General features: G+C 39.5%; 1 protein-coding gene across 1 annotated transcript in view; it reads left to right on the top strand.

Annotated features, from left to right (window-relative positions):
* CFTR (CF transmembrane conductance regulator) overlaps nucleotides 1-16,752 on the top strand; it is a gene marked incomplete at its 5' end in the record, with an annotated part of 76,343 nt that overhangs the window by 50,983 nt on the left and 8,608 nt on the right. The window contains 3 exons of the mRNA XM_010165015.2: nucleotides 951-1,051; nucleotides 8,831-9,073; nucleotides 11,322-11,477. Of these exons, the coding sequence (XP_010163317.2) occupies nucleotides 951-1,051; nucleotides 8,831-9,073; nucleotides 11,322-11,477 (500 nt within the window). The remainder of the gene's footprint in view (nucleotides 1-950; nucleotides 1,052-8,830; nucleotides 9,074-11,321; nucleotides 11,478-16,752) is intronic.

Consider the following 16,752-nt stretch of genomic DNA (forward strand, 5'->3'; position numbering starts at 1 on the left):
TTTTTTTTTTTAACTTTATGCGCTTAGTAGTTTGGGATTTTTTAGGAAAACTAACTGTTCCTTATGTTACTGTTTTTCTGGATATTTTATTTGAGAAAAGGGGTTAAAAGAACTTTTTGAAAACGTGAAAATTTGTCATCTTGCCACCATTTTAAACTTTACTGTTTCAGGTAATAGGTCTTTGGAGCAACACTAGGTTCCTTTTCTTATCCTGTCAGCTTTCAGGAGGAATATTTTGCTTTTGTTCTTTACTTCTATAATTACTCTGATAATGAGATGTCTATAAGCAAAACAGGAGGAAGTTTGTTGAAGAAAGCCACAGAAGAAATGGAGAAATCATAGAAAGGCATTTGGCTTAAATTCTCAGTTCCATTTAACACAAAACATCAACAGCAGGGTAGTTTAAATGCTTGTATTGTATTGTGTTGCGTGATCTCATAAAGAAAAATCCCTGGGAAATCCCATGCTTGTTACAGCAGACAGTTAAAGCAAAAGAATTTATATCTGCATCTTTGTGGGATAATAAGGAGAATGTCCTCTATTTGCCTGAGAAATGAAAATGTAAATCAGTGCAACTATTTTGAAATTTAAAGTTGTTAGCTATGGTGTTTTAGTCAGATAAGAGTCATTGTACAGATTCTTATGTGTTGGAAAAAGCAAGTTGAAATCAAGGTTGCAGAGGCCTGATTCTGTTCACAGCTTAAGTACCAAGATTTATTTTTTTCTTCTGCCAAAGCAAGATCAGGTTTTCTATTGACTTCAGTGCCAAAACAAGGTGTTTAACTGATGATTAAGCTCTCAGTCCTTTGTGTAGATAACAAATCCATGTTTCTTTCATGAAATAAAAGAGGAGAGAATATGAATATGTATTTTAAGATATACATGCTAATTTTCTGATTTCTATTTGCTTTTTATTTGCATGTAAATTGAATGTGTTTTTCTCTCTGCAGGTGATGGACCAGGTAGAGTTGGCATTATTCTTACTTTAGCTATGAACATCATGGGAACCTTGCAGTGGGCAGTAAATTCAAGCATAGATGTGGATAGTTTGGTAAGCATAAAATGCACTGTGCTTTATTTTGTTGATTATGGGTGTTCAGTGAGTTGTTTTCAGAGTTGGATATCAGGAAGATGTGTCAGAAAAGTTCCCTTCATACCTTTCATAGTAACCTACCTATTTTGGCACAGCACAGTTTTTATATGATCAAAAATTTTCCTAGACTAGAATAGGCAACAGCAAATAATTACATTTGAGGATTCAGAATGCAGATGTAGCAGTGATGGGAAAACTTCAAAAAGGCTTGGAGTTGTTTTGTTAAAATTATATTCCTTACTAGGGTATATAATATACCTTACTTGGTCTATTAAGGACTTTGCCTAGCAGATCATGATGGATGCTTTCGAGTTCCCTCCACACAAAATCAATAGTGATTTAAAAACCTGTCCTAGACTTCCCTGAGGATCTTTTTCTGGTTTTATGTAAAATAAGCTCTGAGATAAGGCTTTGGAGTTGTACTTGTTTACCCCTTTAATTTGTGTAGTTAGTCTGTTAGTTAGGATTGGCTTTAAAACAGAATATTTCACAAGGTTGACTCATCATCACCTATTTGTTGAGAAAAGAGAAGCAGACAGAAAACTCATAAAAGAATGTTAGTTCTTGCCCTTTTCATCATACTTAAATGCATGAAAGTTTTAGATGTTATTTTTAAATGTAATAGTTACTTCTCTGTTTACATTTCAGGCATTCTAGGATTTATTTTAGACAGAATTCTCGTAACAAAATACAGTAGTCTTTTAAACTAAAATGATTTCTGAAAAAAAAATTCTCCCACATTCAGTTATACCTTCTCTGAACCCTAAATTAACTTATTGAGCCAACCATTTTAGAACTGGAAAACAAACGGCTTTTACAGCAGATCTTGGAGACCATTAAATCTTGATTAGCTGAAATGAGTTGTCATTAAAAAAAAAATAATTGGGCAGATGGTGACAGTGAAGGAACATTTGCCAGTTCAACACTTTTTTTTTAAATAAGTGATTCAACCACCCTCATCCTGAAGGAAATCCTTAAGAGCCCCAAAACTGGGAATTAAGCACTTACGACATCTAATCTCTTGTTTACGCATGTGACTGGTGATAGTCCAGAAGCTGACTGCCACTCAGGGACACATTTTTTCCCTATCCACCAATTGTTTTATGCTGACTCTTTCTTTGCTTGTTAGAACAGCCTGCCTTGAAGGGCAAGCACTTTGTGAAAGGGCTTCTTTGCCGTAACCGCAAGACATGCTGAACAGTGGTTGTGTGACTGATAATGGAGTAAAACGTGCCATTGGTAAGGCACGACGGTGACAACAATGTTCAATCAGCTCTCATTTTTAAACTCTATCTTAGCCCTGTAACACATAAGGTGATCACTTTAAGTACAACAATCTGTATAAGAATCATGTGCACGTATTATATTGCTTAATATTAACTGAAGGTGTTTCACAAGAGCAACAGAAAGTCTTACTGTAGGGTTCGAGGTTGCAGGACATGCTAGTGTTTTAATAAAGAAGAACTTGCCCTTTTTAAAAATACATTGATGTTAAAATGTCATCTATTAGTAGCAATAAGGAAGTAACTCCCTTTCCCCTGTAAAGAAAGTCTCAAGTTGCTTTAGCTGTTTGTGAGGACTTTTCCCTATATTTAGACAAACTACTGCACTGGAGCACTGATTATATGATATTAATGATAGCCTTTTAAGATGCATCAGTTTGTAGGTGAATCCTCTGGTCTTCTTTTGGCCATGGATAGCTCCCCTTCCCATGGATTTTTAAGTATCCCAGGTGACTAACAGATATTACCGTCAAGATGGTTTTCCTTACATTCAAAAACTGCTTCTGTGCACAAGCAAATAAGAATAGCTTCATGGTTTCAAGACAATGAAACTGCTTCACTGGGTGATGCAGATGTATTTTTTCCCACTCTTTGTATTCTCTACACTTCCCTCTTTAAAGACTTTGACAATAATTTGCCTGACCTAGAATTGTATTTGGTTATACTCTATTTTCTTCTCAAGGGTATTTTGAAGCTCCCCACAGGACCAGATTGGCTACAACTGACACATCTCCACGTGTCTTCAGTTACAGATACGCATACACTGCTCTAGATGGCATCACTCTTGCCCTTCCTTGAGCAGTTGTGACATCCATGCTTACAAGCCTTCAGACAGCAATGCCTGAGTGTGTAACACATTTGTTGATGGCAGTCTTTGGTTATCAGATAAGCTGGAGGTTTCTGCAAGGAATTGAAGCCCATGTCTGAAGGCATAGCTGCTGCAATTAGTACATAATATTAAGCTTGTGCTGAGTTGTTTTACAAGTTATGCAGGGTATGGGACATCAGTGAAATAAATGCAGGCAGAAAGACAGGAAGGCAGGAGAACAGGGAAGCAGGATCACATGAAGAAGGAAAAAATGTACCTGAAGAAATAATGGCTAAACTGATGCGTAGGTGGTAAATTTGAATTTTGTTTTTTTCATTCACAGATATTCTCTTCGAAGCAATTTTTGTTGGTTTGACTTTAACTGAAAAATCCCCATTGTCTCATTGTCTTTTGAAACCCTGTAATGGTTTAGGCATTTTATTCTCTACAGCTCTGACACTTTATCTGCTTTGGTTTGTTTGTTTGTTTGTTTGTGGTTTTTGTTTGTTTGGTTGTTGTTTATTTGTTGTTGTTTGTGGGTTTTTTAAAAATATGTGGTCACTCTGACAGCTATCCATTGTTTCATTTAAAGCTACCAACTCAGCTAGATTTACCTTTCTGTTTGATAATTTCTGCTAATATTCCTTTAGCAGGTTTTCAGTTGTTTTCTTATCCCTCCAGGCAGACTCGTAGTATTTTCCAATTTTTTTCCTTCATAAGGAAATAGAAAATAAGTTTTCCAGTAAGTGCTGCTTTCACAGATAAGCATTGGCTAGTCCCAGGGGACTATTTCAATGCTGTATAACCTCCTCCTTCACTGATGTGCATCCTGCAGTAGCAGCATTGTAACTGTGAAAGACAATTCCTTTTGTCAAGGAAAGAGAAAATGCCATGCTTCTACTGTTGCCAGGATTACTTATGTAAGAAGATATAAAAAGAACACCCCAAAGAGATATTAAAACCACACTTGCTAAACCTTACAGTGCCCCACCCTGTACATCAGGGATGCTGAAGAATTAAAGCAGTACATGCTAGAGAAGAGGATCAAAGGAAAAATTAGAACTATGAAAAATAGTGATGCTTTTACAGCTGGCTTTCATGCTTTTATTTGCCCATGCTATTCCACCTGTTCAATTGTTTGGGTTTTTTTCTAACTAGGACATGATCTTAATGTGTTTTTTACTACTCCCAGCAGAAAACCTGAGAACACTGTTAATTTCCAAAGTTTAAATGGACTGAATACTTGACTGTAAAATCTGCATCAGAATGACAGCTCTCAAAGTGAGGTGTTGGTCATTTGGAAGGGAACAGAATCAAGAAAATCTGTTAGAACATTTCATTTTCTGCCCCCAAAGCAGTGTGAGAAAGAGTACAAGTTTGACATGATGTAAATATTTCATTTTTGCAGTTTGGAAGAGGAGTATATCTCCTGTAAGTGCACCCAAAAGGTAACAGCAGAAGATGTGAAACCTCAGTAAAACCATATGGTCTGCCTGCATTGATCCAGATTGTGCAGTGACTTACTGCACAGGGTCATTCTACAACTGACCTCTCCTAGGATCTCTCAGTTGCACACTGCACTTTCCAGACAGCATGTTTTTGAGGAGATGATGGTGTCTTGCAACATGGTCATTGAATATTATGCGTGTCTGGTCTGGAGAGGGTAACTGCTCTCTTTCTAGCAGAAGAGAACATAGGGTGTGATGAAATTAATTGTATTAGATTGCTTGTAAAAGAATTACTTCTTCCACTTTCTGGAAATATACATTACATAATTATATTATGAATTCTCCTTCAACATTAAGAAGAGTTTAAGTGATATTAATGAGAAAGTAAATTAAAGAATTTGCAATGTTATTAAAATCTCAGTAAAATACAATTAGGCAAAGCTAAAAATAGTGTATTATGCTTTAGACATTTTTAGATGAAAGTGGTAAATATACACCTTTTTTCTAAAGCATTAGTTAGAGAATGTGAATATAGCAGGCACATTGCTGATGAGAATAATAGATAAGAAACTTGCTGTCACCTACACCATACCTGTCATTATGAATGACAGAAGATTGCCTGTGAAAGGAAGAATGGATATCTTTGTGAAATGTTACTGACATTTATGCTGCATTCTGCCCAGATCTAAATCATAATGTAAATTACAGAACCAGGAAAGCATCCTTCTGAATTGCTTTAAAGTATTAAGCTGTCTAAAATATCTGCATATGTAACATGACTGGTAAATCTGTCAGGGATAGAGCTGGGATAGAGATGAAATTTTCTGTTGTAAGGGAAGCCTCTTTGTCCAGCTGTCTTCATAGCAGATTTTAGATAGCGTATAATAGTAGGATCACTTGGGCAACTATAGGGAATCCCTGCCTCTACAAAAGTTCACAGCTCTTGATGAAGCCAAGAAAGACCTTAATTTCTGAAGTGGTGATATTTCTAAAAAGATAAGATTTCTGAAAACAAATTTACCTTCAAACACTGGTTAAAATAAATGCATGGTGCTCATTGTGGGGATTTACTAAAGACAGTCTGACAGGAAGAAAATTGGCAGTCTGATCCAAGATCTTCTATCACCAAAATGAGATGACATTCACATATCAACATGATGATGACCCTGCCTTTCCATCTTGCAGAGGGGTTGAGATGGAAATTGTAATTGATAGTCTTGGGTGATAGCATGCTTTTCAAAACTTCTGTCACAGTTGTGTTTCAAGATGCTGAGATGTAAGCACTTATCCCAGTATTTCCTTGCATTATTATATGTACTTGCTTCCACATGGAAAATCCACCTAAGTATCTCAATCTAAATCAAAGAGAAGGAAGCAATGTATTACATCAAGTGGATTCACTTTGCGTAAGGAATGCGAAAGCAGTTTAACAAAGTCCAAGATCTACAAAGAGTTTTCCATAATGCCACTAAAGAGAGATATGTTACTAGGAATATAGATTAGAGAAAAAATGCTAATAATAAGGCCCAGATACTCCTGGATGTAGTAGCTATGAAGGCATCTGTTTGTTTATTTATTTTGCTAAATAATTTCTGGCCAATTTCTGACTATCTTATAGTTTACTCTTGTTGTTTATAAAGGTTAAATTTTGGTAAAATGAGGAATCTAGTTAATTAAGTCAGTTGGACTAAGGTGCTTAGGGATCTGAATGTAGGCTAAGGTCACACCTTCTTCAAGTGAGGGGATGAAATTTGTTTCCTGCATAGCAGGAGGAGAACAGTATGAAATTTCAGAGACTCTAGGAGTAACAGGATGAACAGCATTCTCCAAAAGGGTATTAGAAATTACAGCCTCACAGAATGGTTTGGTTAATGAAAACAAGCTATGCATTGGAGGTCAAGAAGCAGATAGAGAGAAAAGACTTGACAAAATCAGAGTTAGACTTGCAAATGGCCCAAATTCTGGATGAATACTTGATCTCAGTTTTCAGAAAAAGGACAGTGTTTAATCTGGGGAGTTGAAAGTAGAGCAGAAGGTAGAAATGGAATTTACAATATCTGAGGTGGAAATTATATGCAAAACCCAACCTTGCTGTAGGCATGTAACTGAAACTCCTAAGTTAGAATCCTGGTCTCCCTAAATTTCCTGTACAGTCTCTGGAGGGACACATACACCACCCATGACTCAGTCCATCTAAAATCAGAGTCTTTAACTAAATGTGGTTTGGTTCTGCAGTTGGGCAGTTCAGTTAAACATGTGAAATTGGGCTGGAACAATGCTGCTCCACGTGTGCAGACTAGGTGGGAAGAGACACCCCATCCTAGGGTTCCAGAAGAACTGTCTGAGAAGCTGGACGTCTGGTAATAGCCACTTGTGATAGAATAACAACTGTCACTTTTGGTTAAGAAGGAGAAATGGGAAGCCATTGATGCCACCATCAGTTTGTTAGTCTGATGACAGCAGTCTTTAGAAACTATTTTGAAGAAGTAATCAAAGACACAGTGCTTACAGGGTGAATTCACTCAGGTTTGCTGATGCTAGGTCTGTATCAGACTAGCCTGATAACTATGCTCGATTATTTATTTTCCAGAAAAAAAAGTAATGTAGCAGATCTATTTTGTCTTCAGGAAAGCACTGGCTATGGCTCTGTTTCAGAAATTATATAAATGAAGGAGATGAGGATTATTACAAGAACTGTAAACTAGTTAATGAGTTGGACAGAAAGGAAATGGCATTAAGCTGTAAGTATTAAGCTGTAGGGAGGCTACTCAACAAAGATTAGATTTGTGATTTAGCTCATTTTAATCTTTTTTTAATACTCTCAACAAAGAAAAAAAATGTGTTGAAGAAATCTACCAAAGGCACAAAGCTAAAAGGCAATGCTAGCATGAAGGATACTGGGAGCTGAAAGGTATTAGGTGACCTCAAATGGCTGATATAACAGATCTCAGTAGCCAAAGTGTAGGCTTGAATTTAGGGACTGCTAAGAATAACCTCTGTTGTAAGTAAGGATCTCCTCGGTTAGAAATTGATAAGATAGAGGAAAGCTTGGCTGACCACTGCTTGCCCAGAGGGTGACTGTAAGATGTGACTGTGAAGAAAGAGCATAATATAGATAGAAAAGTATCAATGCCTTTGTAGAATTTCCTTGTAGAACATCATACAAAATGCTGTGTACATTCTGGTCACACGGGAAAGGTTAATTTGAACTGGGCTGTTTGGAGAAGGAGAACATATGTTAAGAAAGAGGCTTAAACCTGGATTTTCTTTAGTGCTGGGGAAGAAAGGGTGACTGGATCTAAGATGGCCCTCCATAAATTAATGGAGAAAGAAGCTAGGAAAAAGAACTGTTTAGAATTTAAAATCAGTAAATGCACAAAAACAAACTGGTCCATATGCTTAAAAATAAGTTTTCTGACCACCTGAGCAGGGAGGTCCTAGTGAAGGAGGTAAATTAACTCTTTATTAATTGACCCTTGACCCATTTATATATCTACTAAAAAAAGATAATCAAGAGGATCCCTTCTAGTCCCATAATTATTTGAAAAATTCAGCAAGACAGCTACTAGCAGCTTCTGTCTGAAGTTCATAAACTACAGGACTCAATTATTTTACCTAATATATATAATTGCAGATATAAAATTAGGTATCAAGTAACTTCCTACTAATTTTTTGGCTTAAAAGGTATAGATAATTTATCATAAATATTCAGATGTTAAAGTCTGATGATTATTCCTCTTTACTTGATGCTACTGCTTTACATATTTAAATTCCATGCATTCTGCTGATCTTTGGAGATCAATCGTTATTCAAGGAACTTCACTTTTTGTGTTGGGTAAGCCTCTACAAGAGGGAGTTATTAAAGACTCAGAGATTGCTATCATGATCATATTTTGTTTTCATAAATACAGGCCATCTACAGTTTTCAAAAAACATTTTAAAAGGTAGAAAGGGATATTGTGTCCATTTAAAAATTAAGCAAGTGGAAGCACATGTTTGAACAATGTCAGTAGTAGAAGAGCAATAGAATCTAGAGCTCTATACAAGAAGTATCCTACCTTTGAAAATTGTATCATGGTATAACTTACACAGAAAAGAGGCTTACTGTTCTGGCTAGGAACTAGGAATAATGTGATTTCATTTGTTTTGGTAGCTAGGTATTAATTACAATTAGAACACTGTCTGTTTTGATTCCTAGATGCGGTCTGTCGGACGCATATTTAAATTCATTGACATGCCAACAGAAGAGATGAAAAACATTAAGCCACAGAAGAAAAACCAGCTTTCAGATGCCCTTGTAATTGAAAACAGGCATGCAAAGGAAGAGAAGAACTGGCCATCTGGGGGCAAAATGACTGTGAAGGACCTTACGGCCAAATATGGAGAAGGAGGAGCTGCTGTGTTGGAAAACATTTCTTTTTCAATAGATTCAGGGCAGAGGGTGAGAGAGTGTTTTGTTGTGTTTGATCTGATTTCTGTTAAACTTAACTGTAGAAGTGTAATTATAAACCTATTCATTGACTAAAGAGTAGGTTGAGTTCAGTAAGATTTTGTAAATGGAAACATGAAATTGTCACAAAAGAAAGTAATCATCTAAAGTACCTGAAGAACAGAAATGTCTTGTATCTCTTCTTAAAAAGAGCGCATCTGTAGGATTATTGGCTACAAACAAAAAAAAAGGTAAGGAAAATCTGGCTTAGTTATCCTAGAGATCTTGAGGCTATTTACACCTCAGCGAAGCACAGTCAGGATGTTTCCTACCTGTGAGGAGCAGAATATACTGGTAAAAAACATATGCAGCATTTCCCTGAGTTGTATTCCCATTCCTGAAGTCATCTGCCTTCTCCTGGGGAGAGGGAAGGTTGCTGGTGAGCGCAGGTGCTGGGGGCAGCCTGACCCAGGTGGAGCAGGGCATGAAAGAATACTGGCTGCTGTGCCAAGGGTAACGCACCGCTGGCTCCGGTGGCCGGAGGGTGGAGTTGCTGTCTTGCCTGTTCGATGAGGGCTCTACACCACCCCAAATTATTATATAGCAAACCATAAACAGCTCTATTCTTTAGAAGACTGACAAACCTCTAATTAATCTTCATGCATGCTTGGGGTTGCATTCAAGAAAGAACTTTAGTTTCAAGACAGCAATTTGGCAGAAGTTTAACACTTTGCTTTAAGTTCATGCTGAATGACCGTCCTTGGGGTGGGAAAAAAAGGCTCATGTGATTTCCTGAGCTGGAGCCATATGGACAGAGAGGAGATTTTAACTCTTCCACGTAGATGAGAAAACAGGTTCAGTGACAGCTCCTTGGCCTTGCCACGAGGCAGCTCTTTTGTTCGTAGTTTGGATAGCGCCAGTCTCTGATGGGTTTGGTAGATCTGTCTTGATTTACAGGAACTGAATGTTTCATCTGCTAAGTTTGAGGGCACCAAAATGTTGAAACCAGGGGTCTGACTTTCTTTAGCACCATCCTGAAGCCGCTCTGCCTTTGGAAGAGAGGCACCTGTGATCCTGAAGCATGGAGGTGTGGGTGCTGCTGCGGTCTGGTGGATTTACCTCCTGGAAAATCCCTTGAGGCAATGGAGTATGGAAAATGAAAGATTCTTTTGTACTGTACAGAGAGGGGGCAGAGCAATTAAAACAAAGATCCTTTTTTCAGTGGCTGTTATTTAGGAACTCGATCCAATTTTGGTGATGAACCCTGGACTCAGAGGTAGCGTTTCCAGAATTGGAACGTACTCCTTAAATGGGAGAGGATTTGTCTCTGCCCCATAGGGAAGCTCGTGTAAAACAAGCAGGAGAGGGGAGAGCTCTCGTCTACTGAGGGGATCAGTGCAATGCAGTGCAGAGCTTTGCTCGTCTGGTTCGGAGGCCTGAGGCACCATTAATGAGAGGATGCCAGGCAGCAGGAGGAATCCCCATCTTCACCTTCACATGTATATTGTCAGCCTACAAAAGCAGTCTATGCTCAGACAGGACAGCATTAGCTGTGTAAAACTTACCTGTTGGAAAAGGCAGTATCTCAGCATTTGCTGGTGGTTACTGCAGATACTGCTTGTTCCAGCAATAGGTCGGTGCAATCCCACAAGGGAAACACAACATTTAAAAAAACCCTGCATATTATGTTTCTTCCCACCTAAGAGGTAAGGAAAGGCAGCGCCAACTGGGCAGGTTGAGGATTTCCATTGCTGCTTGGGGGAGGACAATGGCACAGTGTGCTGTGACCACTACCTTCAGGCCCAAGATACACTAGAAATTCATAGTCTAATCAGAGTTAGGCCTTCTATTTTGAATTATATGGTAAGGACTAGTTCAGTAGTGCACTTCCTGCTTGGTTTTTTGTCTGCTGGATGGGGTTTTGCTGAAGAGGGCTTCATAGCAAGAGAAAGAGAAAAGGCACAAAGAGCTGGACTAATCAGCACAAGATAATATATGAGCAAATTTCTGTTCTTCAGCTAAGGGTAGAGTAATAGATTTATTTTCTTAGTTAATTCTAACAAAACAAGAAGAGTTTGGCCCAGTGTTTTGTTCAGCCCTTCCTGTAGGCTTTTATCATTCCCAAATGAACAACATATATTACCCCATTGAGATCCATTTGGATTGTTCTCCACTGCTAAGATCTCTAAGTGTTTCTGCCTTCATCTGTGGTTAATATATGAGCAGTATTAAGTGTTTTCTTTTGTAATTTGCATTGCAGGTGGGCCTTTTAGGAAGAACTGGTTCAGGAAAAAGCACTTTACTTTTTGCATTTTTAAGACTACTGAATACAGAAGGGGATATCCAGATTGATGGAGTCTCCTGGAACACAGTCAGTGTGCAGCAATGGAGAAAGGCATTTGGAGTGATTCCTCAGGTAATGAGATTACTGTGTATCTGTGTGCCTTTATTTTCATTGGTTCTATATCCATGCATGCATAGTTACCTTTAAGCTGAAAGTTAGTTGTTTTATACTGAGAAACAGGAACAAAAGGCAAAGATTTTGTGAAAAGGGGAGTGGGGTATGATGGATGGATGGATGGATTGATGGATGGAAGGATGGATGCAATGATTTGCAGCAAACTCCTTTTTGAGAATTTCTGTGCCACTCACACAAGAACTCTTCTAGAAATGGAAAGGTACAGGACACTGAAACAGAAGTGTTTGTAGCCTGCTTATCCCTTTCCCCTCTTGAAACAGTTTGATTCAAAATAAGATAGCGCTATCTGAAGAAAAAAATACAAACAGTGGTGTTCTCAGCTACTGTTTTCTAAAGCCCTGCGTCACGTATTATGGTTAACATATGAATACTAGACATTGCCTATTTTCCCTGACAAGCCAGTAGCAGAATTAGTGCTTTCCTTATATTTTACTAGACCACTAGATCTCCAGCTCAGGCTCATCACTTTTTTAGCTGTTGCCTCTCAGTACTGTGTCATGGTGCATGACACATGGAGGGGTTGGAACTAGATAATTTTTAAGGTCCCTTCCAACCCAAACCATTCTATGATTCTATGATTCTATAAGGGAGTACTTAATGTTGTTTATGCTTGCAGCAGTCTTGGTGTATGGGAAGTAATACCATTTCAGAGATGAAAAAGGAAGCAGCTCTTCACATGGATTTAGGCACCCTAATACTCTCAAATAACCAGAACAAGAAAAATAATCTAAGTGGGAGCAAACAATTAAACCTAGGGCTTCTGAGTCTCTTGCCAATGTCCCCACCACTGGACCAGTGTCCTACATTAGTTACAAGTCTGGATTACCTGTCTCAAAAATTAATGTTATTGGCTGCATGCAGTAACACTAAAAAGTGATTGCTCACTGTAAAGGTAAGAATGAAAACTGATGGAATGAACTGCATAATTTTAATGCCATGTTTTGGTTTTGCTTTTGAAAGCTGTCAGTTCCTTTTTAACAACAGTGATACAGGCATAACATGTATTGGCCTTCTCTTCTTTGAAAACTATACACTGGATAGTTCTTCAGCTACTAAACATATACAGTCTTTTCCATAACAATGTTCATTCCTTTGGAAATCTTGTGAGTGTGTGTGGTTTTGGTGTGATGAAATGCTCATGGAAACACAATGGCTTTGATTTTGCAAAGACAAGAGGCTAAAAATTTAATTTTTCTACTTGATCATTTTTGAGTTTTGATAGCTTCCCTTTCAAACATGTTATCCCACAGTAGCCTGAGTGGTATTTATTTAAAGTAGGCATGCAAAGAAGGCACAACTCTATCCTCTCTGTGCATTTCCACAATCAAGCTCTGAGATTTCCTCAAAGGCAGCAATTTTTTACCACTTTGACTTTGCCAGAACAGACTGTTTCCTCACAGCCAGGTTACACCCCCAGCAAAACAGAACCAAGAGAGCAGTGGTGAGTCCACTGGTTGGATCTGTTTCTTGCCTGAGCTGTGCCGACAGCCCGATGGTCACACGCTGCCTGCTGAGCTGAGGCTTGCTTGGCAAGCTGCCCTTTGATAGCTAACCTGTCGTCACGCTTTCTGTCCTCTCTTCAACATTTTCACGTCTGTCTATTCCTGTAAACTTTTATTTCTTTGTCATTGCTGGTTCAGCTCTGCAGCAGGATTGTTGGTTGCAAGCATGAAAAAAGTCACCCCTTCAGACTGAGGCAGCTGTGCAGTGAACTGCAAATGCAGCTTCAGCTACTTAGTTTGGAGCACAGGTGAGTTATACAGCTGTCCTCCAAAGGTTGGCTGTATAGGATGAAGGATGCTTTTACCAGTATAAGCTGTCTCCACTGGGAAATTTTCCTGATATAGCTATACAGCCAAGTATAACTTTCTGTACTGAAAGGGGCTTCCTTGTCTCTCCCAGTCATCCTTTTGCTCTCAACCCTTCCTTCCTTTGGGATGTGGTTGCCCAGCAGGATTTCTGCTTTCCATCTCCAGCTGTCCTTGGGAATGCATGGACTGAGGAGAAAACTAGATGCTTGATAACAAGTAGTCCTCCTTGTCCCAGTGAAAAATATGATTTTCATAGCTGAGTACTCACTATAGAGTCACTAATGGCATGAAAACATCATTCTGCAGTATCAGCAAAATGAGAGAGACATTTATTACACAAGCAGTGTAACTTGCCCTCCTGTTAGCGAGGTGCATTGTTAGTTCATTGTTAAAATTACACATTCAGTTCATTTTGGAAGTCCCTGCTACATGGATCAATGCCAAAAAATGCCAGCCCTCTATTCTTTGTAAGGTCATGAGAGTTGCCAGCCTGTTTGCATGCTTCAGCTGCAGCTCCTGTCCCAAAGCTTTGTCAAAGAACTGCACATTCTGCCTCAAAAATTCCTACATTCAGAATGAAATGAAGTTTTCACCAGCACTGTCCCAGCAGGGAAGAGAAATTGCATATGGCACCCTGCCTTTCCCAGCAGAGCAAAGGAAGCCTTTTGCTCTTTGCCATTCACCTACAGCTTCAGAATGGGGAAGGAAAAAAACCCAAAAGTTGCCTTTCCTTTGCTGGGACGCTGGCCTACGGCAACACATGGATATTTGCCATCTCCAGGTGAGGCTCCACCTGAGGCATGCTTCCTTGTGAAAGCTTTCCAACACTCTAGTTCTCTTCCTTATCCCTAATTTTCCCAATTTAGAAGAAAAGAGGTACTTTTCCTCTGTGGGAACCTCATTTATGTGTGCCTACATAGTGCACACAGTGTCCTAACACACTGTGGTCTGCTCCATGCAGGCGATGCTGGAACGGCCTGTGGGGTGGTCAGGCATCATGCTGAGACAGAGCAAGGGCAAAACCCTCTTTCTTTCAGTATTTCAAATTCAGCTGTCAGTGCATTGCAGTGTCGTGAAGGGCTAAATCCTATAAAACACATTTCCTGGAGCACCCACAAGGAAGTTCCTTCCTGTAGCTCCTCACAGCCGGTGCTGCTGAAGCACAGTGACCACAGTGCTGCACCTACAGGATGTTTGTCATTCTCATGCAAAGCAATTACTCCAGCGACAACAGGCTGTTTGAAGCCCAAAATCCCTTCTTGCTGGGCAGTCCTTTCTGATGCTGCTTCTGCAAGAGTTTCTCCACATTTCCAAGGTGAGGACATCCAGCTGTATCTGGTTTCAACACGCTGAAGCTCTTTTGCATACAGGTTCTCATGCAGATCGCATCCTGAAGTATTTAATGGAGTGAAATTGAGAAAATTGCCTTCAGAAATTTGGCTTTGAATGGAGAACAGGAGACCAATAGCCAATTTTCTATTAAAATAAATGAGGGGAAACCTGAGACCCATAAGGTGCTAGCTCAAAGGAAGGGGATGACTTTTGGTGTCTTTTTGAGTGTTATTCCACTGCATCCTGGCAGATCTCACACCATTTTCTGCGTGGAAATACTGCGTACAGAGTTAAAAATAAAGCTTAGCCTAGAGAATGAGATTACTGCAGTTTGTGGGACTGCCAGCTGACCAAAAAAAAGAAAAAAAAAAAAGAAATCACTTTGCTCCTTTATTTTGCTTAGGAAGTGAAATTTTGCAACTTCTGTCTTGGTAGTTGCAATTTTTCAGTAGCCATCTCGCTTTGTTCATTATATCTGTCTGTCTCTCTGCCTGTCTGTCTCCAGCGCTGTGTCATCCCCTCTCATGCCCTCCAGGGCTGTTCATTTTCTGTGGTGGTGGGGGTGGCTGGTTTGCAGTGTACCAGGGCACTCCTGCCCAGTGCAGCCTGCCAAGCAGCGCCGCTCCCCAGCCATGCTCCGGTCCCACAGAGGGTCCTGCAGAAGCTGGGGTCCCACAGGGCATCCAGACAAGTCAGCATCACCATACAGGGGTACATCTGCTGCACCTGACCCATGCACAGAGCACCTGGGGACATTAATTAACAACCTCACATGCTCATTTCAGGCAGTATATAAGTTGTTTTCTGCATCACAAGTTCAGTGGTGCCAGGAGCACAGCACTTGTGTTTGCCACTGAGCTCTATGAGAGGCAGACATTTTGGCATATTCAGAGGACACCACTACAGAACTGGTCCCAAAAACTTGCAGAAGGTCTTCATTGCTCCCATACTCTTTTTCTTGTCTAATGTCAATGTAAAGTCCCTAAAGGACACTTATGGAAACAAGACCTCTAACTCTGCACCTAATACTAAGGCATTCACATAGCAATTTGATTTTCTTTTGTGTTTATATTGTTGCCATAATATATATGAAGCAGAGCAGGCCATATGGAGGTCATACTGTTGTTTCTCTAACTTCTCTGTGCATGGAGCTGGTGTCTGGTTCCAGCTGATGTTGTGTTTGCTGTCCAGCCCTGGCACGTATGGGAACTGACCTGCACACAGGTTGTCTTTCATTGCAACAGCAGCTACTCACAGCCAGGCTACTCTCACTCCTTAGCAGCCTCTTGTCAACTGGTCCTTTATTCTTCTGTGTGTGTTTGCTTAGGTACTCCAGGGTCTTGGTTCTCTACATAACACTTAAATCACTTAGGAAGCTCATTGCTATAAGCTGGGTGTATCCCACACCATAACAAATATGCAGAAGCTCTAGCCACTGTGGGGGGATTAATGCCCTTCCTAGGGGTCGATTTACAATATTTGGGGTGGTCAGAACATAAACATGATCATATTTATATTCACGAGTGTTTTGCTTGTGGGTGGATGTCACATCTGAGAAACTATTTGTTGTATGATCACACCCATTATCATCCTAGGTGAATTTAAACAAGTGACCAAGAAGGAAGGATTTACTGCTAGTCCCCCCAACCATCCATTCCCCCTTCCAATGCTCTCTTAATTTCTACTTCTTCCATACTTATAAACAACACATTAGTCCATGAGAGTCACTTTTGGTTTTTTTCACTTTAGACTTCAAACTTTTAAGGATTTTTTGGGGGTTTTTCTGCTTCTTTTAAAGTGGACTTTAAACTGCCCATGTGACTCACATGATATTTACTCAAGTGAACCCTATGTGGTTTCTAATGACATGGGAGGAAGGAGGTGTTGAAATGGAGAGAGGAGTACCAGAATTCAGGACAATGAAATATTTACCTTGTGGGGAAAAAAAAAAAAAAAGTTCTTTTGGGAATAGCTTGCTTTTAGTGACCAGCTTCTTGAAAGCACAGTTATTAGGAATAACAGCAGTTTCTGAAGAAAGTAGTACCCTTTATTTCTCTGCCTGCTGCACT

This window comes from Antrostomus carolinensis, unplaced genomic scaffold, assembly GCF_000700745.2.
Source record: "Antrostomus carolinensis isolate BGI_N321 unplaced genomic scaffold, ASM70074v2 scaffold20993, whole genome shotgun sequence".
Lineage (NCBI taxonomy): Eukaryota > Metazoa > Chordata > Aves > Caprimulgiformes > Caprimulgidae > Antrostomus > Antrostomus carolinensis.